Source organism: Hypanus sabinus, chromosome 4 (genome assembly GCF_030144855.1).
Source record: "Hypanus sabinus isolate sHypSab1 chromosome 4, sHypSab1.hap1, whole genome shotgun sequence".
Taxonomy (NCBI): domain Eukaryota; kingdom Metazoa; phylum Chordata; class Chondrichthyes; order Myliobatiformes; family Dasyatidae; genus Hypanus; species Hypanus sabinus.
In genome coordinates this window covers 104,771,792-104,794,360 of record NC_082709.1, presented here as the reverse complement: position 1 = coordinate 104,794,360, position 22,569 = coordinate 104,771,792, and the positions used below count along the sequence as shown (strand labels likewise).

At 36.9% G+C, this 22,569-nt stretch overlaps 1 protein-coding gene across 7 annotated transcripts in view; it reads right to left on the bottom strand.

The window, feature by feature from the left end:
• Positions 1–22,569, bottom strand: part of akap11 (A kinase (PRKA) anchor protein 11) — a 93,402-nt gene that overhangs the window by 54,324 nt on the left and 16,509 nt on the right. For 4 of the 7 annotated variants that reach the window (XM_059967804.1, XM_059967803.1, XM_059967805.1 and 1 more), the window contains exons 3-5: positions 18,286–18,396; positions 5,637–5,693; positions 3,918–4,052 (exon numbers count right to left, since the gene is read on the bottom strand). In XM_059967804.1, the coding sequence (XP_059823787.1) occupies positions 3,918–4,052; positions 5,637–5,693; positions 18,286–18,396 (303 nt within the window). Of the gene's footprint in view, positions 1–3,917; positions 4,053–5,636; positions 5,694–17,343; positions 17,482–18,285; positions 18,397–22,569 lie in introns of all 7 variants that reach the window. The other 3 variants (XM_059967808.1, XM_059967809.1, XM_059967806.1) reach the window with 3 other exon arrangements.

Genomic DNA, 22,569 nt, shown 5'->3' with positions numbered 1-22,569 from the left:
GTAAAATGTCAAACAGCTATTTGTTGGATACACAGAAGTAACAGTCCATGTAGTAACTGTACACGATGGAGGGAGTTAAGTTAAATACAAGATTAAGGTAGGAAAATATATTGTTTGTAGAAAAAATATGACAAGCATAGCTGAGGGAGTGAGATAGAGTAGACAAGCATCCAGAGAGAAGTAAAAGTGCCCAATATTGCAATACACTCAAATATGAGATTATGTTTACATCAGAAATACAGTGACGTTCAAAAATTTGGGCACCCTTGGTCAAAATTTCTGTTACTGTGAATAGCTAAGCAAGTAAAAGATGACCTGATTTCCAAAAGGCATAAGGTTAAAGATGACACATTTCTTTAATATTTTAAGCAAGATTATTTTTTTATTTCCATCTTTTACAGTTTCAAAACAATAAAAAAGGAAAAGGGCCTGAAGCAAAAGTTTGGGCACCCTGCATGGTCAGTACTTAGTAACACCTCCTTTGGCAAGTATCACAGCTTGTAAACACTTTCTGTAGCCAGCTAACAGTCTTTCAATTCTTGCTTGGGGATTTTCACCCATTCTTCCTTGCAAAAGGCTTCTAGCTCTGTGAGATTCTTGGGCCGTCTTGCATACACTGCTCTTTGGAGATCTATCCACAGATTTTCAATGACATTTAGGTCAGAGGACTGTGAGGGCCATGGCAAAACCTTCAGCTTGCGCCTCTTGAGGTTGTCCATTGTGGATTTTGAGGTGTGTTTAGGATCATTATCCTGTAGAAGCCATCCTTTTTTCATCTTCAGCTTTTTTACAGACGCTGTGAGTCTGCTTCCAGAATTTGCTGGTATTTAATTGAATTAATTCTTCCCTCTACCAGTGAAATGTTCCCCATGCCACTGGCTGCAACACAAGCCCAAAACATGATCGATCCACCCCCGTGCTTAACAATTGGAGAGGTGTTCTTTTCATGAAATTCTGCACCCTTTTCTCTCCAAACATACCTTTGCTCATTGCAGCCAAAAAAGTTCCATTTTAACTTCTTCAATCCACAGGACTTATTTCCAAAATGCATTAGGCTTGTTTAGATGTTCCTTTGCAAACTCCTGACACTGAATTTTGTGGTGAGGATGCAGTTTTCTTCTGATGACCCTTCCATGAAGGTCATATTTGTGTAGGTGTCGCTGCACAGTAGAACAGTGCACCACCACTCCAGAGTCTGCTAAATCTTCCTGAAGGTCTTTTGCAGTCAAACAGGGGTTTTGATTTGCCTTTCTAGCCATCCTACGAGCAGTTCTCTTGGAAAGTTTTCTTGGGTCTTCCAGACCTCAACTTCACCTCCACCGTTCTGTTAACTGCCATTTCTTAATTACATTACGAACTGAGGAAACAGTTACGTGAAAACACTTTGCTATCTTCTTATAGCCTCCTCCTGCTTTGTGGGCATCATTTATTTTAATTTTCAGAGTGCTAGGCAGATGCTTAGAGGAGCCCATGGCTGCTGATTAATGAGACAAGGTTTGAGGAGTCAGGGTATTTATAAAGCTTTGAAATTTGCATCACCTGGTCTTTCCTAACAATGAGTGTGAACAAGCCATAGTTCTAACAAGCTAATTAAGGTCTGAGACCTTGGTAAAAGTTATCTGAGAGCTCGAATGTCTTGGGGTGCCCAAACTTTTGCGTGGTGCTCCGTTCTTTTTTTTCCACTCTAAAATTGTACAAAACAAAAATAATATACTAATCTTGCCTAAAATGTTGAAAGGAATGTTTCATCTTTAACTTTATGACTTTTGGAGATCAGTTCATCTTCTACTCACTTAACTATTCACAGTAACAGAAATTTTGACCAGGGGTGCCCAGAAGTATGTAAGCATGTAACAAAAGAATCAAGTGCCTACCCCACTGAGGAACATAGGGGCCATGCTACTACACTGTGGTTACATGATACAGAATCTGTGGTTGGGAGTCTCAAATGTGATAGAACTCATCACATCTGGAGCCAAGTTTGAAACTGCACACATTTTTCCAAATTGATGACAGCTTCTGTGATCTTAAATACTGGAAACAAACTGATCCAGTAGTCAGAACTTTTTCCAGTGTAGTAAAGAGCCCCAATATCACTATTTCTAAAGCAGCACCAAATTAAGAAAGCATCAGTTATGATATCACATCATCATAACACCTTAAGGTACCTATACCAATTCTCTTCTCCAGCAACATTACTACTGTATGCATGAGACAGGATTTTCTGATATGAGAATAATGAATATGGGTTCAGCTCAATACACTGAAAATGCTGAACCATGGGAGATTATAGTTGAAATAGTTTGCCTTCCATCACAGAGTAGTTGGTTTATTCATAATTTAGATTAAACCTCTGCACTATTTATTCTCAAGAGTCTCCACTGATTTTCTACATTATTGGATGATTTATTTAAGTGGCACATTTAACTCAAACACCCTTCACAGCAATGCAATTAAAGAAAACCCCAAGGCAAGCTACAACAGCAGACACTAGAGTACATGATGAAAAGTTTGAGGATGCAGATTTTTATGGTACCTCTTTCTGCAAGCTTTTAATCAAGGGTGCGAGGTCAGCATGTGAACAAGATTCCAAAAGGCAGCAAGTTGTTGCAGAAGGATTGGAGGTGGCTCGTGGTTTATTATTATTGTTTTCCACCGAGTACAGTGGAAAAACTTGTCTTGCATACCATTCTTTCAGATCAATTCAAGTCATAACAAGGTATAGACTGTGAGGTCAAAAATTCATCTTATCCCACTGGGGAACAGTTCAATCGTCAATATATATTAACAATGGAACAGAAGCTGCCTCTGAGCCTGGTGTCACATGCTTTCAGGTATTTCTATCTTCTTTTCAATAGGAGAAGGGAGAAGAGAGAACATCCAGGATGGATGGAGTCTTTGATAATACTGGCTGCTTTATTGAGCCAGCAAGAAGTATACACAGACTCTATGGAAGGGAGGCTGGTTTCCATAATGTGCTGAGCTGTTTCCAAAATATCTGCAGTTTCTTGCAGTCATGTGCAGAGCAGCTGCCATGCCAAGCTGTAATGCCTCTGCATAGGATGCTTTAAATGACCCATCGATAAAAATTGGCGAGGGTCAATGAGCTTTCTTTGTCATAGTGTCCATGTGATTGTATCAGGATAGTTTATTGGCGATGTCGGTCTCTAGCCACTCGAAGGGCTCAACCAGTGTGTCATCAGCACCACTGATGTACACAGGAGCATATGCACCAATCACCTTGCTGAAGTCAATGACCTGCTCTTGTTTTCCTGACAGAGAGGGAATGGTCGTTGTCATGTCATCATGTTACCATCTCTTTATTTCCCTCCTGTACCCTGACTCATTGTTTTTTGAGATAAAGCCCACTACAGTGGTGTCATCTGTAAACTTCTGGGTAACCACAGAGTTGTGAGTGCACAGTTAAAGAGACAGCAAGAAATTAGATCTTAAAGTGTGGAAAGCTGAAAAGGCATGCTTACCAATTGCACAGTGATTAAATCTGGGCATTATCATGACAGCAAAAACTTGATTGTCAGGTACAGAGGACTGTTACAGAAACTGAAGAGACAACAGACATATGTAAGGGTGTGAGATAGGATGAACCTATTTGCAGTCATCCACATATATACATTGGGGTGCATGCTAAATGTGTAATAACCATTTCTTTGCATTTAGAATTATTAAAGGGAAAATAAATGAATTTCTAATTGAGATAGCATTAATTTTGCTCCTTCTGTTGAGGATAATAAATTAAACATATCTCAGCACAGTTTCCTCCTGCTTGCTTTCCCTATGTAGCTGTGCAACAGCTTAATGCAGCAATCGTAAGAATCTTGTCTGCATGTAAAATAGACACTTCAGCTTTTGCACTGGTCTCACATGTATCCCAAGCCTCTGACCACTTGTTTTATTACCTGGCTGACAGTTTTCTCTTTTGTCCTGGAGTGTTTCTTCAAATCATTCAAAAGAGCAATTTCAGTATTCTTTAAATTGAAAAGCTGTAGTGAACTCAGCCAATCAGAAAGCTCCAGGTCATTAGCAGCAAGTGCCTGCTCAAGAGAAATAACAGATTAACTGAGTGAGTCACATTACTGAATATGGATTTCAAATGGGTCAAGACAGTCAAAAGCAAACTGACTACATAGTCTTACAAAATCTTACCAAATTGCCTATTCCTATACAGTTACTTTTTATTCTTTAACCTTTGCTGCAAGTGCTGAATAGAGGGCAGAGCATAAACACAAATGAATCAGAAGCAGGTGTAGACCACTGCACTGATATTATACCTCACTACAATTTCCTTAATTGTACATACCATCGGCCTTTCTTATCTGGGACCCCCCCCCCCCCCCCCACGGATACCAAAAAGCCTGGATGCTCAAGTCTGTGGACTGTAAGACCCGGCAGAGCTCTGGAGCTTATTTAACCTGTCTCAGTGTGGTGGACTTAAGAACCCAGTGGAGCTCAGGACTGCCACCCGCAGTGTTTCTGTTCCAGAAAACGATCATAATTGAAAATAAAGTGGAAATAATAAAGCGATCGGAAAGAGGTGAAACGTCATTGGAAAAGCGTTAGGCTACAGTCGGTCAATGATTGGAACAATTTTAAAGGATAAAGTGAGAATAATGGAGCATGAGAAGGCCCTGCCCTGATAAAAGATACAATTATTAGTAAGCAATGCAGTGGTTTAAATATTGAAATACATACGTTTCTGAAGTGTTTTATATGCATAAAAAGGTAAAATATACACTAGATACTAAGACAAACATTTGACTAACTGATGCTAAATAATACCAGATGTACCTGTTCCGACTTAGAGAACTTCCGTCTTTTTTTCCCATTCCCAATCCATGGTAACCTATGTACATCCTCCTGTATACTTTAAATCATCTCTAGATTACTTATAATACCTAATACAATGTAAATGCTATGTAAATAGTTGTTATACTGTATTGCTTAGGGAATAATGACAAGAAAAAAAGAGTCTGAACATGCTCAAACAACAAGTGCTGGAGAGAGAACCTCCAGATTTTCCCGATCCGCGGTTGGTTGAATCAGCGCATGCAGAACCCGTGGATAAGGAGGGCCAACTGTACATCCCTTGATTCCCTTAACATCTAACTGTCTTGAATAGACTCAGGGACTGAGCCTCCGTAGCCCTCTAGGGTAGAGAATTCCAAAGATTCACAATCTCCAGGGTTGGGAAAAATATTCTAATCTGCCTTCAAAGGATGACTTGTTATTTTGAATGTGGACCCTGTTCCTAGATCATGCAGCTTGGAAAAGCAGCAACCCTGCCTCTATTCCATCAAGCCCTATGGGAATTTAGTATGCTTCAATGAGATCACCTCTCATTGATCAAAGAACACCAGCTTTATAATGTTTTTTTTTGTTGACTTTCCCCTACGGATCTTAGTCCCAAAGTTGACTTTCAAAGGTAATAAAACATAGATTGAGATAATAACTTACGGCAGTAGAATTACAACTATTGGCACTCCCTAAGTTGGTATGTTTTCCACCAATAAAAAAGCTAGCAAAGCAGTCCAGCTCATTAATAGCACTTACTACATTGCACACAGAGGAGCTGGTTACAGTATGTACTAGATTATGTTCTTTAAGATTGGTGACATTACCTGCTTTCCAGCAGAAGTGGCATCTTCAGCTGAACTAGAAAATCCCACAAAAGTGACCTGCAAACCACACAAAAAGTTATCTAGCACTAAGTAATGAGCATGGAGTATCTAAAGAGTTGCAAGTCAGTTTTCAGTTGATGAAACAAATTATTTAGCATGATGAAACCATAATCATCCATACCTCCCACACACTAAAAGATAAACTCTTGATCTCCTAATCTTTCTTGTCACGAGCCTTACATTTCTTTCTTTTCTTTTTAAATCTTTTTATTAGTATTAATAAAAGGACAAAATACAAATGATATATTAATAAAAAAAATTACAAACATACAAATTCCATTACAGATGAAAAAAGACACACAATAGTTACAGTATAAATGAGTTTACCAAGACATAAACCATACAGTATATGCATGAACATGGTAAGTCTAAATATTTCATAATATATGATATAAAAAAACAGAAAAAAGAAAAAAAAATATATAATGCAAAATTAGCTAATCTACTAATCTAATAACTAATAAAGAGAAAAAAGAAGCAAAAAAAAGAAGAAAAAAAGAAACATTGGGAAAAGAAAGAAGAAAAAAAAAGGGCTGTTTATAATATCTCACAAGAATAAATATTCATCAATGCCGTCACTTCCGGTCCTCTCAACATACATAAGCCAAAAGCTGAGAAATCAAATGAACTTGGAACAGGCTCATATTACATCATATGAAAATGTTGAATAAATGGTCTCCATAACTTTTCAAATTTAATAGAAGTATCAAAAACACCACTTCTAATTTTTTCTAAATTTAAACATAACATAGTTTGAGAGAACCAATAAAATACAGTGGGAGGGTTAATTTCCTTCCAATTCAACAATATAGATCTTCTAGCCATCAGAGTTAGAAATGCAATCATTCGACGGGCTGAAGAAGATAAATGCAGTGAGTCTAACATTGGTAAACCAAAAATTGCGGTAATAGGGTGAGGTTGTAAATCAATATTCAAAACCGCAGAAATAATATCAAAAATATCTTTCCAATAGTTTTTCAAAAATGAACATGACCAAAACTTATGAGTTAAAGACGCGACTTCAGATTGACATCTATCACAGATAGGATTAATATAAGAGTAAAAATGAGCTAATTTATCCTTGGACATATGGGCCCTATGTAGGACCTTAAGTTGTATTAATAAATGCTTGGCACATATCGATGATGTATTAACTAATTGAAGAATTCTATCCCAATTCTCACTAGGAATAATAAGGTTAAGCTCTCTTTCCCAATCCTTTTTGGTCTTATAAAGGGGCTCTGAACGTATCTTCATAATAAGTTTTGAAATAAGCCCTTTTTGAAAAGGGTCTAATTCAAACAAACTCTCCAAAATATCTGAAGGCACAAAATTTGGAAACGTAGGGAGTACAGTACTTAAAAAATGTCTAATCTGTAAATATCTAAAAAAATGAAATCCAGGCAAGTTATATTTGTTGCATAATTGCTCAAAAGACTTAAAACAATTGTCCAAAAATAAATCAGAAAATCTTAGTAATCCCTTAGTTTTCCAAGCCGAATAAGCTTGATCTATAGTGGAAGGGTGGAAAAAACAATTAGATACAATAGGACTATTTAAAACGAATTGAGTCAACCCGAAAAACTGCCGAAATTGAAACCATATACGTAAAGTATGTTTAACTATCGGGTTGTCAATTCGTTTTGGCAATTTAGAGAGAGCAAAAGGGAGAGAAGTCCCTAAAATAGAACCCAGAACATAAGTTGATACAGATTTAATTTCTAAACTCACCCAATGAGGGCCAAAAGATCCACCCCAATCTTTCAACCAACAGAACAAGTATCTAATATTAACTGCCCAATAATAAAATCTGAAATTAGGTAAAGCTAATCCGCCTTCCTTCTTTGTCTTCTGTAAATATATTTTACCTAACCTGGGATTTTTATTCTGCCATACATATGAAGAAATTTTTGAATCAACATTAGTAAAAAAAAGATTTCGGAATAAAAATTAGTACCGCTTGAAAAATATATAAGAACTTAGGTAAAATAACCATCTTAATAGCATTAATCCTACCTATTAGAGATAAAGATAATGGTGACCACTTAGTAAACAAGCCTTTAATCTGATCAATTAAGGGTAAAAAATTAAATCTAAATAAATCTTTATGGTTTTTTTGTGATTTTGATCCCTAAATAAATAAAAGAATCATTAACTAATTTAAAAGGTAAATTTCCATATATTGGGACCTGTCTATTCAAAGGAAATAATTCACTTTTATTAAGATTTAACATACCCAGAAAACTCACTAAATTGAGCCAATAATGATAAAGCTGCTGGGATAGATTTCTCAGGGTTAGAAATGAATAGTAATAAATCATCTGCATACAAAGATAACTTATGAATGTCTGTCCCACGATTAATACCCAAAATATCCTGTGATTGTCTGATGGCAATAGCCAAAGGTTCTAAGGCAATGTTAAATAGTAATGGGCTAAGAGGACATCCTTGTCTCGTGCCCCGAAATAGGCGAAAAAAGGGAGATCTTTGATTATTGGTAAACACTGAGGCTACTGGAGTGTGATAGATCAATTTAATCCAAGATATGAATATCGGACTAAAATTAAACTTCTCCAACACATTAAATAAGTAAGGCCATTCAACTCTATCAAATGCTTTCTCCACATCTAATGAAATCACGCATTCTGAAATGTCATGTGAGGGAGTATAAGCAATATTCAATAATTTCCTAATGTTGAAAAAAGAATAGCAATTTTTAATAAAACCAGTTTGATCTTTTGAAATAATTTTGGGTAATACCTTCTCCAATCTGGATGCCAGTAACTTGGAAAAAATCTTGGAGTCTACATTCAATAAAGATATTGGTCTATAGGATGCGCAGTCAGTAGGGTCTTTATCTTACTTCAATATTAGAGAAATGGAAGCTCTATAAAAAGATTGTGGCAAATTCCCCAATCTAATTGCTTCCTCAAAAACCTTACATAACCAAGGGGAAAGAGTAGCAGAAAAATGTTTTAAAAATTCTACTGTATAACCATCTGGACCCGGTGCTTTCCCAGAATTCATTGAGGAAATAACCCCTTTAATTTCTACATCCGTAATAGGAGTATCCAATATTGAAAGATCATCAGATGATAATCTTGGGAAATTTAATTTCCCAAGAAAATCACACATGGTATTACGATCCTGAGGAAATTCAGATTGATACAGGGAGGTATAGAAGTCTTGAAATGCCTTATTTATCTCATCATGATTAACTGTCAAATTCCCATTCTGCTGACAAATCTTAGTGATTTGACGTTTAACCAAAGCATTCTTCAATTGACTAGCTAACAGTTTACCAGATTTATCACTATGTATATAAAAATCAGATCTGGTTTTCATTAATTGATTTTCAATCAAGGATGTAAGTAATAAACTATGTTCCATTTGAAGTTCAACCCTTTGTTTGTAAAGCTCCTTACTAGGAGTAATCGAATATTTCTTATCAATCTCTTTAATTTTATCGACCAATAAAAGAGTTTCCGTCTTAGTACGTTTTCTCAAACCAACAGAGTAAGAGATAATCTGTCCACGTATATATGCTTTAAAAGTGTCCCAAAGTGTTCCGCAGGAGATACCATCTGTGGAATTATTTGAAAAGAAGAAGTCGATCTGCTCCTTCATAAATTTATAAAGTCCGAGTCTTGCAATAAGGTAGAGTCAAATCGCCATTGTCTGGCATTAGAAACTGTATCCGTAAATTTCATAGAAAGTAATAATGGAGCATGGTCAGAGATATCTATAATATCATAGTTACAACCGATTACCAATGGAATAAAACAAGAGTCAACAAAAAAATAATCAATTCTCGAATAAGAGTGATAAACATGTGAGAAAAAAGAAAACTCTTTGTCGTTAGGATGCCGAAATCTCCAGACATCAAAAACTCCATTGTCAGTCAAAAAAGAGTTAATACAAGTGGCCAACTTATTAGGTAAAGTCTGAATAGATAAAGATTTATCCATCAAAGGATTTAAACAACAATTAAAGTCACCACCCATTATTAACTTATATTCATTTAGATTGGGTAAAGAAGTAAATAAAGACTTAAAAAAAGTCAGGACAATCCACATTTGGAGCATAAACATTAACCAAAGCAACCTTTTTATTACAAAGTAAACCCGTAATTAACAAAAATCTACCATTAGGATCCGAAAAAATATCATGTTGAACAAATGGAATAGAGGAGTCAATAAAAATTGAAACTCCTTTTACTTTAGCGTTCGAATTTGCATGATACTGTTGACCCTGCCAAAATCTAAAAAAACGAGATTTGTCCTCCTTCCTCACATGAGTTTCTTGTACAAAAATGATATGAGCATTAAGTCTTGGGAATACTCTGAAAATCTTCTTTCGTTTAATTGGATGATTTAAACCATTAGTATTCCAAGACACAAAATTAATGGTCTGAGCCATAATTCTAAAATCAACCCTTTGGTATAGAAAGGGTTAACCAACTTGTAAACTCATGCACCCGGAAGAGGAACAAAAGTAAAGAGAGGACCCGGAAGTGACGACTACGCAGACATATTTGAAGTTCAAAAACAGCCCAAATGAAAAAACACAAACTGATGCAAAAAAAAAATAAAATTAGGAAACAGACCATCCCCCCACCCCCCCCCCCAAGAAAAAGAGAAAAAGTCAAAATATGGCTTAAAAAAGAATGAGACTAATTCTACCCCTATGTCAGCGGAAGAGCACTCCATATATAAAGGATATACAAAAAAATCACCCCAACTTTAAAAATTAAAATTGCTATAATAAAAACCATATTTCTAAGTATAGTTAGTTGAAAAAAATAAGAATATAGTCACTAAAAAAAAACTTATAAATCGGGCTCTAGCCCAGACAAAACAAAAAATATTTAAGCTATGATAAGCGATGCATTGTAGGAAGAAGACGAAAGAAAGAAAAAAATAACGCTATCTTAAGCAAAACCAAAAATCTTTTTCAAAAAACCACCATCTTAATCAAAAAAAAATTCACCTTCAAAGGGTTGAAAATATACCTTCGAAGGAACAAAGTTAATAGACAAGAATGTAGTATAATGGTTAAAGTGTATAAGACAAAGCAATTAATATGACAAAAACACACTTTAACTTAAGTATAAAGTATAGGATAAACCTACACCAATAACCAGAGGTTAATTCTGGTTTAAGAAATCGAGAACCATCTTACACAATCAGAATCGTTCATTTATTAAAGACTGGTATCTATAGCAGTAGGGAAGTTCTTCTCCAGATAATTTCTCGCTTCTGAAGTTGAAAGGAAAACCTGGCGTGGAGCATTCAACGGAGAGATTCCAAGCTTCGCAGGGTATAGGAGCGTAGGTTTCAGATTTTTCTCATAACATTCAGCCATCAACGGTTTAAAAAGAAGCCTTTTTTTTAAAAGATCAGGACTAAAGTCTTCAACCAGACGGAAGCAGTATTCTTGAAATTTAACCATTCCTGCCCGACGAGCTGCACGAATAAGTTGTTCTTTGTCGTGTACATAGTGAAACTGGACAATTACAACCGGAGGTTTGTCTGTAGCACTCGGTGATCGACGCCGAATTCTATGTGCCCAATCCAATAAAGGAGGGTTATTTGGGAAAATCGTCGGAAACGCTTCTTTTAATAGTTGAGCAAAATATTTCGAAGGGTCATCTTTTTCTATGCCGTCTGGAAGACCAAGTATACGTAGATTCTGTCTTCTGGACCGATTCTCAAAATCGTCACTCTTGGCTTTAAGTGCTTCCATCAGTTTAACGGTCGAAATTAAATCCTGTTGCAGTTTTTCAATAGACAAATCTCGCTTCCGACCATCTTCTTGCAGAGATGCGATAAGAGCTTGTTGCTGGTTAATTACTGAATCCGTCTTAACCATGTAATCTTGAAAAGCCTTCATATCTTGTTTAAAAAATTGTTGTAGTTCATCAAATTTTTTGTCCAAAACCTCCATAAACAATTCATAAGTTAATTGAGTGTGTTGTGGCGGAGCCTGCTTCTTTCCGTTACCGTTCGGATTGCGTCCGGGTTCTCGTCCTTTAGACCTGAGAGACATTTCTGTTTGCATATCTTCAAAAGTTCACGACAAACTCTTAACAGTAAGTTCAAAAAAAATTAACAAAGAAACTTTCGGTATAGGTAAAAATAAGCTGAATAAGGGTGATCAAAGGTTAAAAAAAAAGTAAAGGTTGTGGAGCGAATCCAAAACAGTACTCACTCCATGAGCATCTCCCGCTGACTCCAGCCTTACATTTCATTTGTTACCTACACTGGACTTTCTCTGTAACTGTAACAATACACTGTGCTGTTTTCTTTTTATTACCGCAGTATAATTAAGTATGGAATAATCTGTCTGGATGGCACACGAATCAAAGGTCCTCAGTATACCTCAGTACATTTGACAGTATTAAACCAATATCCCCATAAGAAGCAATGTAAATTGTGCCTCAGTAGCATTACTGCCACTCAAGTTAGAGGGTCATAAATTCAAATCCTTGAATTCTAAGGTCTACGCAAAGACCAATGACATACTGTGGAACTCTTAAATCATGGCTCCATCATCCTGCACATAAACAAATACAAGATATATCAGGACACTACCTTTATTTCCGCCCAACGATAAAGAGTGGTTATATTGTTTTCACATTTCCTTACAACATTGTTGGCCAACTGAGACTTTGTCAGTGCTCAGAGTAAACCCGTCCTCTTCTATTTCCCTGCAACCTGTTCTGTCTCAGGAACCTATCACCCTGATTTCCCCACCACCTACATTCAGCAGGGGTAACCAATCAACTTCCCACCCAGCATATCTTAAGAAGTGTGACAGGAGTTGTGGAAAATGCACATGGTAACAGAGGGAACATGCAAACTCCAAGTCAGCACTCAACAGTCACAGAAGAGCCAGCTACCGCACCGTGATGCCACCCCATAAATAAAGGAACGGACAACTTGTGATCTGGTTATACTTATCTCTCAAACCACACGACTAAAAACTAAACATTTTGTCAGTTATCTTGATACTTCATCGTTCATAAGTTAGTTACCACATATACTCATATCACATTAGTGATTATATAACTACATCCAAAAGATAGTACATAAACCACAAACAGTCTTTTTTGTTCATGTGCTTGGGTGTATGGGGTGCACTTTTTCAGGGCAGCTCATCCACCTTTGGTCCCAACATGGCGCTCAGCTCTTCACCTGTGGCTCCAAGTAGCTGTAGCATATGCAGCGGCCACTCCCCGGTAAACCATCTCAGAAGACAAACCAAACCAGGTGAGGGAAGCCGACGGGTCTTCGACCCTCGGTGAAGTAGGGGATTTGTCTGGCCCAGCGTGTGAAGTCTGGCCCTGGCAGATTGAGTACAGGAGACCGATGGTCAAATGGTCAACAAGGCAAGCTAGAAGGCGTTTGTGGAGCACTAAGAGCATAACAAGACACTTACATGTCGTGGTCATCCACTGCAAGAGGAGGTGATCTCTTTAAACTCACCCAGCAGAAGGCAATGGCAAACTACTGCTGTAACCTGCCAAGTACATGATTTCTCAATACGTCAGAGCGGCGTGGCGAGAAATCGTCCACCAACTAGAATTTCCAGATGCAACCTAATGATGGCTTGGCAATGGCTTATATATAACCACACATATATATCTGTGAGACTGTGAGACTGGTAGTCTCTACTAGTGAAATTACAATTGTGATCTTCTCAGTTACATCAATAGCCAAAGAAGGTGCACTTTCTGCTTGCTGCTTTTTTACTAGTAACATTTTAAAAAGATAAAATATTAACAGTAAAATTTCCATTATATGATGTACTATTTTAAGAAAGCTAATTCTTCCATTAAGTTACATGGTTCATAATTGCTCAATTGTCACAAAACTACCATTTTCTTCACTGCCAAATTAAACAAAGGCTGTGCTAAATCTGGTCAAAAGTCTTTACTTTTCACAATTAAACTGTAAACAAGGGGAATAAAGGGTCAATGGTGAGATACTTCAGCTCTTTGAATTAAAATGGAGTGCAAGCAGGAACTTTCAAACTCATGAATTTAATCTTTAAACTTTGACATCATTTTGTGAATTTTAACATACTGCTTCCAAAGTCAATGCATCCTTCTTAGGGTTGCACTGTCCCATACTGAATGCCACACTCCATTTGGGGTATGATGCAAACTTTCTGCAAACAGAACCTTGCCCTTTTTTCATTCATTGACATCTGCCATTACCGCAATCCTCAAAAAAATCTGGAAATGATCGATATCCAAAGCTTGATCCCTAGTTTTTCCCCTTGGCAAAGCTGCTGAAATTTAATCTCCATGCAGTGGCTGAATCCTGATGCCTGTCAACAGCTGTGGTTTGCTAGTTGCCTAAGAATTGATTTAGTAAATATTATGTTTCCTTTATGAACTTAATATTCATATTTGCTTGTTAAAGGATGACTGAATTAGCCAAAAAGATCCAAAAGTCCCAGGGCATGATAATGAAACTGCAATAAAGTGACAATCCCACTCCAAATTGGCTGAACTTCTGGAAAGGAAAAAAAGCAGAGAAACCTCTCACAGCTAGGTAGAAGACACTTGGAGTTAGGTACATTTTAAATATCTAAGCAGCTAATGGTTGCCTATGATTTTGTATAGGTATTGTGATCCACAATAGGATTTCTTAAGGAAACTCTGAACTCCTTGATTAAGTTCCAAGCTCTGGTTAAAACCTGCTCCTAACCCTAGTCAATTGGCTAACATCAGACAAAGAGAGGGTTGAAAGAACCATAAGATCTCATGACTGGCCCAAATGCACTTAAGCCAGGAAAACACAACTGAGCTGAAGGCATAAACTTTCAAAAGATTCACTGTTTAAATGACCAGAATCCACTTTGCAATAACAGGGCAGCCTGGAGAATAAAGAGTAAGGATATAATGCATTGTCAGTTTCCAGAAGGAATTCCATCATGAAGGCCATGGAGTTCAGCTACTGAGGCTCAAGATTTAAAATATCTACAGCTCTGCTGTAAGGAAACATGCTGAACTAGGAATTATACCATAACTTACTTCTGAAATGATTACAATTACATCATGCTAATAACGTTCACTTTGGAACACGTAGGCTCCCTTCTTTGAATCTGCAGACTGCCTCTTGGTTCACTGAAGACACTCATTCATAGCCCACCACCACTTTTTTTGATCCTTTTGTTACTTGATTTTTCACACTGCATTTCTAAAAATTCCTTGAATTTTTAGGAAATTGAGGAAAACTAGGAAAATTGAGGATCATGCCATTGGCTGCCACCACAAACATTCCTGAGTCACTGGGTTGCTCTCTCTCATTGGGTTGAGGCATAGTGCTCATAGCTTTGAGGCCTTATTTGACCAAGGTCATTTTCTGCCACTATTTTTGTCCCTTTACCCATCTATTCAGTTACCTCTGATGGCATACTGAAAAAACACTCAACAATGCCTTAAATTGCCTGGAGACTTGCAATGAGTCTAATGAGTCATCCAAAACTCAGCTGGCTCTATCTCAATCTGGACCCACTATCCACTGTAGGCTCATTAACCTACAGAAGCCATAGTCCTCATTTTAAAAATATCCATTATCATATTCCAATCCTCTCTTTATTGCCACAATCTTATCCAAATTCTGCAACCTCTTGAGATAAATGCACTCTTACAAAACCGACTTATTTCTAAACCTACTCAACATGACTACATCATAATGAGCACCACTTAGCTGTGAGAAATTTGCATCAGGAAGGCAGCTAGGTTACTAGATTTGAACAACACTGATGGTCTTGTTGGAATTACATTCATTCTGTGACCACAATTCTGTTGCCTCAACAGAGGTTACTGCACTACCCATTTGAAAAGTGAGCCGTGGGGAAAGAACATGATGTGATTAGTTTTGAAATGCTCTACCATATAGCTAGCACAACCCTGACAAACTCAGTAAGAAGTTTAATGATTCAGAGATTTAGTTTTTAGTTCAATTTTTGTTTTCAGCAGTATATACGCAATTTTTGGTTCTAATTCAACACAGAAATTCTTAATTACTTTTTCATCTAATTTAAAACTGGCATGGTTCAATTAATTACAGCAACAGTTGGTAATAATTACAGTGAGTGATTTTCCCGAGCACAGGATGGCAAAAGCAGGAAACTTATTGCCTGTAAATTGAGCCTCAAGTAAGCCAGAGACACAGCTTATGTCCTTAAAAAGATACAGTCCAGAGCCAAGGGTCACTCACCAAAATTCGCTGCTTACAAAGCATCAAATTGAATTTATTTCAGTAAAAGCAAACAGAATGAACTGTCATTTATGAAGAGCCATTTAGGGCTTAGGGACAATGTTTTGTTGCAACCACTGAAATGTAGTCACTGTTGGAATACAAAGAACCATGAAGCCAAGTGGTGTAGTCAGCTCTCTTAGCTCTCTCTGGGATAAATTTCCATCATTTACATTGACCTTGGCAAGGGAGAGATTATAAAGCACTATTTACGGTATATTATAAGCAAATAGTCACACAAGTTCTTTTACATCCAGCTCTGTGGACACACAAGGGCTCAATTCAACATCTAATCAAGAGGACAGAAGAGAATGGTGAGATGCATTACCTGAGAGTGTGGGTGAAGCTAGGCTCCTGACGGTGGTTAAGAAGAGTCTACAGGTGAATTTGGATCCCTGAAGCATAAAGGCCATGACAAGTGCTGAATGATGAGATTAATATAGAAGGATACCCATTGATTGATCTGAATGTGGAGTGCCAAACGCCGCATGATTCCAGGGCTCTAAGTTTAATGCTATGGAGGTTATGAGGCAAAAGGATTGGCATTGATAAGCAAGCAGAGATATGATGCATACTGGATCTTTTCAATCAAATTAAATTAGGAGACAATTTGAAATTATGATGGTGAAAGACAAACTTAGGTCAGTTATAGAACTGCTGTCTCACAACCTCAGCAACCTGCCTTATCCCCTGGTCCTGCTTCTATGGATTTTTTATATGTTCCCTGTGACAATATGGATTTCCTCTAGGTACACCTGCTGCATCTTCAAACATCCCAAAGATACATATGGTGGTAAGTTAACTGCACACTGTAAATTGTCCTGAACACATACTGTAAGTGCATGTGGAATCCAGGGAAGTAGATGGGAAAGTGGAGAAAAATAAAATGGAATTAGTGTAGGATTAGAGACAATGGATACTCAATTGTCTGCATGGACTACCTGAGCCAAAAGGCCTATTTCCATGTTCTCCTGCTCTATGACTGTTAGCAAGAGGAAAACTGCTTCCATGGTTGAGGCATCCTCAGAAGAGATTAAAAAGATATTGCTGGATGCTTGCAGCATTAATTCCATATTCCTCTATGCCTTGCCCTGCTCATTCAAGTACCAGTCGAGCTGCCTCTTAAATGTTCATATTCTGATTTATCACATGTACATCGAACCATACAGTGAAATGCAACTGTAAACGTTACTGCTTTTGAGCCACCACCTCCTCATTCCAGATACAAATCTTTGTGAAAGGTTTACCCCTCAGATGTCATTTAAACCTCCTCTCTCTCACCTTAAACATATGACCTTTAGTTTTAGACACCCGTATCATGAGAAAGAGTCTGGCTATCTATGTTATTATTTTACATACCTCTAATTAGTTACCTTTCATCCTGCTTTGCTCGAGCAAAAACAGACTCAGCCTTTCCAATCTCTCCTTAAATCTCAAGCTCATCAATCCAGGCAACATCATTGTGAATCTTTTCTGCACACTTTCTGGCCTTAATTACACTTTATGTCCTGCTTTATAGGGAGCAGAAAGAAAAATATCTAATGAAGTGTTCAAACTGGTAAGAGCTGCTTAGTTGTGAATTCAAGTTGATAACTTTTCATCATAACCAGGAAAAACTAAGAGGTAAAAACAAGTTCTACTTTGGGGTGGCTGAAGAGAAAATGGGGAAGGTGAAGCACAGTGCAGAATGAAGTAGTGATGGAGACAGCTGAAAGAAGACAGTGGAGAATGAGAGACAGTTGAATGAGAGGTGAAGGTGATAAATAAGAGGAGACAAACTATATCTAAATTTACCAGTTGAGACAAAAAAAACAATATAAATGCTGGAAGCACACTATACTATGGATGAATTAGCAGACCAGCTTCTAATGGGAAGAAAGAACACTAACACCACCATCTTGTAGCAATGGTCTATCAGTGTTATCACCCTTATACTACACACTCATGCACAATGGAGAATTTCATTCACACTCTTTCCCTTTCTAATACACTATGTTATCATATGCTCCCTATTAGATTTTGTAGATTTTTCCTATTCTTAAATTTTCTAATTCAGTGCACCTTCACATGTATATTCAGTTCATTCCACTGGTATGGATGTTATTTCTACAGCTGCATATATTACTTCTAATAAATAATTCTGATTATTTCAAAACCTAGCACAAGAAGTGATTATTTCTCTGCATATTGCAGAAGAATATAACATGCCACAGACCATGTTACTATGTGTCAATATTAAAGAAAGATATTCTGCAATAAAAAGCTCAATGTACAATGAAAAAAAATGTAAAAGAGAAGAGATTTCAGTTGCATACCTCAGTTAAATTGTTGCCTCCTTTCCAATGTTGGTCAAGTGTTACATTGCACAGTGGCCTTGTGCTCTGCAGTAAGGTCATCATTGAAAGTTGCTGCTGGCCACTGAGCATCTAGACAAACAAAAAAAAATAACAATTTTTAGTTTTTCTGGAAAATATAGGAGGTGTCACTTTAAGGAAAAGTATTGTAAGACCACACATATGGAGGCAAGGAACTACAAACAGGGAACAATTAAATTTAAAGTCCTGTGCTGGTTCCAATTTTTCCACTATCTGTGGGTGAGGCAAGCTCCAGATTACATCACCATTGGGTGGACATCACAATAAACTAGAGGCATTTGGAATCACAATTGAGGTACGGGGAGTGCATGGGATCATGATTTGAAAGACAAGTAAAAAGTTAAAAGGGACTTGGTGTATGAAGTGCCACGTGTAAGGTTAGTAACGAGTGCCATGGCCTCCGATCTGGTTAGATAGCTCCTCTATGGCAGGACTCACATGCTTTGTAAAGGCCTACTTCTGCATGGCTGATCTGTGCTGTTCATAGCCCAAGGGTGAATTTAACAGAAAATTGCGCACAACTTAAAGCTTGACAGAATTTGACAACAAAATTCCCTTTGCACACTATTTAAATCATTGCACACACTCAGATGTCTGTGTCTGCCACAGCACCAAATGCATGCAGATCCCAAAACAAGTCTGAGATTGCATGCAAACCACAAATTGCGCAATTCTAGATAGTGTTAAGGACTTTGATAAAGTTCCTTTTGTTGGCCTATAGAAAAAGTTTTCTAGGCAATTTCATTTAGTATTACTGCAGCAGGGACCTTTATTTACCTAATTTATAAGAGAACACTCAGAATGTCAGTGATAAAGCAACTGCGAGTAAGGAAGTGTGCCTGTAAAAATTACCACTGACACTCCTGATATTTGCCAAGTGATCCTTACCATAATTAAGAAAAGTTTTCACTGGGATTTTATTATCAAAAGATAAAGCAGAGAAATGGAAAATGGGTCCAACTGTGTAAATACTCATAATCATAGTTGGCTGTATAAATCTGCTGGAGGAACTCATCGGATTAGCAGTATCTGAGAAAGAAAAGGAAGTCTCAATGTTTCTTTCTTTCTTTTTCAATCTTTTTATTAAATTTTTCAAAGACAAATACACAACGGTCATAATAGTACAAAGGAAGTGGGATTACATTGTTGGCAATTAACATGTGAGTAAAAACTATAGGTAACACCAATACAATTGACCTCCCAACCCTTAATATAAACAAGATACAAGGAAATAAAAAGATGGAAAAAAAAACGCAAATTGAAAAATCAAGAACAAAGTAAACTAAACAAAACTAAAACTAAATTAAACAAAGCTGGGCTGTTGTATTATATCAAATAAAATCATTAGTGTCGACAACTCCGCTCCTCTACTCAAATTAATGAATAATATAAAGGAATCGAAAATATCAAATTACATTCTATTAAAGTATTGAATAAAAGGCCGCCAAGTTTCTTCAAATTTAACCAAGGGATCAAAGGTACCACTTCTAATTTTTTCTAAGTTTAAACGGGATATGGTTTGGGAAAACCACTGAGATGTAGTTGGAGGATTCATCTCTTTCCAATTCAATAAAATAGATCTTCTAGCCATTAAAGTAGCAAATGCAATCATCCGCCAAGCTGCAGAGGGCAGATTAATCATTAGTAAGCCAAAAATTGCAGTGATAGGGTGAGGTTGTAAGTCAATGTGCAAAACTGTAGAGAATGTATCAACAATATCTTTCCAAAATTTTTCCAAAAAAGGACAAGACCAAAACATATGAGTCAGAGAGGCTACCTCAGAATGACATCTATCACAGATCGGATTTATATGAGTAAAAACAAGCTCATTTATCTTTGGACATATGAGCCCTATGCACAACTTTAAATTGAATCAACGTATGTTTAGCAAAAATAGAAGAAAAATTAACTAATTGAAAAATTTTCTCCCATTTCTCTATAGGTAAAGAAAGTTGAAGTTCCTTCTCCCATTCATTTTTAATTTTATTTGATATATCTGACTGTATTTTCATAATGATATCATAAATGATTGCTATTAACCCTTTTGATAAGGGCTTAAGCTTAATTTTTTTTCCATGATATCAGTTGGATATGAAATCGGAAAAGTAGGTAACATTGTATTCAAAAAATCTCTGATCTGTAAGTATCTAAAAATTGGGATCTGAGCAAATTATATTTATTAGACAACTGTTCAAAAGACATGAAACAGTTATCCAAAAATAAATCACAAAAACATATTATACCCTTCGTTTTCCATACCAAAAGGGTTTGATCCATGACAGAGGGTTGAAAGAAAAAACTAGATATAATAGGATTTGATAAAATAAATTTACTCAAGCCAAAAAATTTATGAAACTGAAACCACCCCCACAACATCACTGGCCTTACGAATGAGTTTGTTGATTCTGTTGGTATCTGCAACCCTCAGCCTGCTGCCCCAGCACACAACAGCAAACATGATATAGCACTGGCCACCTCAGACTCGTAGAACATCCTCAGCATCATTCGGCAGATGTTAAAGGACCTCAGTCTCCTCAGGAAGTAGAGATGTACCCTTCTTGTAGACAGCCTCAGTGTTCTTTGACCAGTCCAGTTTATTGTCAATTCGTATCCCCAGGTATTTGTAATCCTCCACCATGTCCACACTGACCCCTTGGATGGAAACAGGGGTCACCGGTGCCTTAGCCCTCCTCAGGTCCACCACCAGCTCCTTAGTCTTTTTCACATTAAGCTGCAGATGATTCTGCTCACACCATGTGACAAAGTTTCCCACCGTAGCCCTGTACTCAGCATCATCTCCCTTGCTGATGCATCCAACTATGGCTGAGTCATCAGAAAACTTTTGAAGATGGCAAGACTCTGTGCAGTAGTTGAAGTCCGAGATGTAGATGGTGAAGAGAAAGGGAGACAGGACAGTTCCTTGTGGAGCCCCAGTGCTGCTGACCACTTTGTCTGACACACAGAACAGCAATAGCTAAAGGTTCCAGGGTAATATCAAATAACAATGGGCTAAGAGGACAACTTGTCTAGTGCCACGAAACAACTGAAAAAAAGATCTTGAATTCATCAAAGAAATAGCATCTTTTATTTCTTGTTCTGTAATAGGAGCATCTAATACTAAATGTTCATTGTGATAATTTTGGAACATTCAATTTCCTTAAGAATTCGTGCATTATAGTGGGATCATCAGGAGATTCTATTTGATATAAGGTGTAAAATTCTTGAAGAGATTTGTTTATTTCATCATGATCAATGGTCATAGTTCCATCTCGTTTACTAATTTTAATAATCTGACATTTAGCCGAAGCAGATTTCAATTGACTAGCCAATAGTTTACCAGCTTTATCACCATGTATATAAAATTGACTCCTAGACTTAATTAATTGGTTTTCAATCGAGGATGTTAAAAGTAAACTATGCTCCAATTGAAGTTCGACCTTTTTTTTTATATAAAGCTCCTGACTAGGTGCAATAGAGTATACCTTGTCAATTGCTTTAATTTTATCAACCAACATACAAATCTCTTTATTAATTCGTTTTTTCAGTCCAGCAGAATATGAGATAATCTGTCCATGGATATATGCTTTAGAAGTATCCCATAAACCCCACTGGAAATTTTTTCCATAGAGTTTGTTGAAAAGAAGAAATCAATCTGTTCCTTAATGAAATTCACAGCATCCGAGTTTTGTAGTAATACAGAATTGAATCGCCATTGTCCAAAACTAGAAGGTGTATCCATTAATTTAACAGAGATTTTCAGGGGTGCATGGTCAGAGATGGCAATGGAATAGTAATTGCAGTCAGTAACAGAGGGAATTAAACGAGAGTCAATGAAAAAGTAGTCAATTCTAGAATAACTGTGATAAACATGGGAAAAGAATGAAAATTCTTTCTTTTGGATGTAAAAACCTCCAAATTTCTGAAATTCCAAAATCAAGCATAAAGGAATTAATAGAGGTAGCCGATTTATTCAGAAGTGCCTGATTATACTTAGATCTATCCATTGAAGGATTTAAACAGCAATTAAAATCTCCTCCCATTATCAACATACAGTCATTTAAATTGGGAAGGGATGTAAATAAGTGTTTAAAAAATTCAGGATAGTCAATAATCGGAGCATAAACATTAACAATAACCACTTGTTTTACTACAGAGTAGGCCAGTGATTAACAAAAATCTATCATTTGGATCTGAAATTGTTTCATAGTGAACAATTGAAACTGA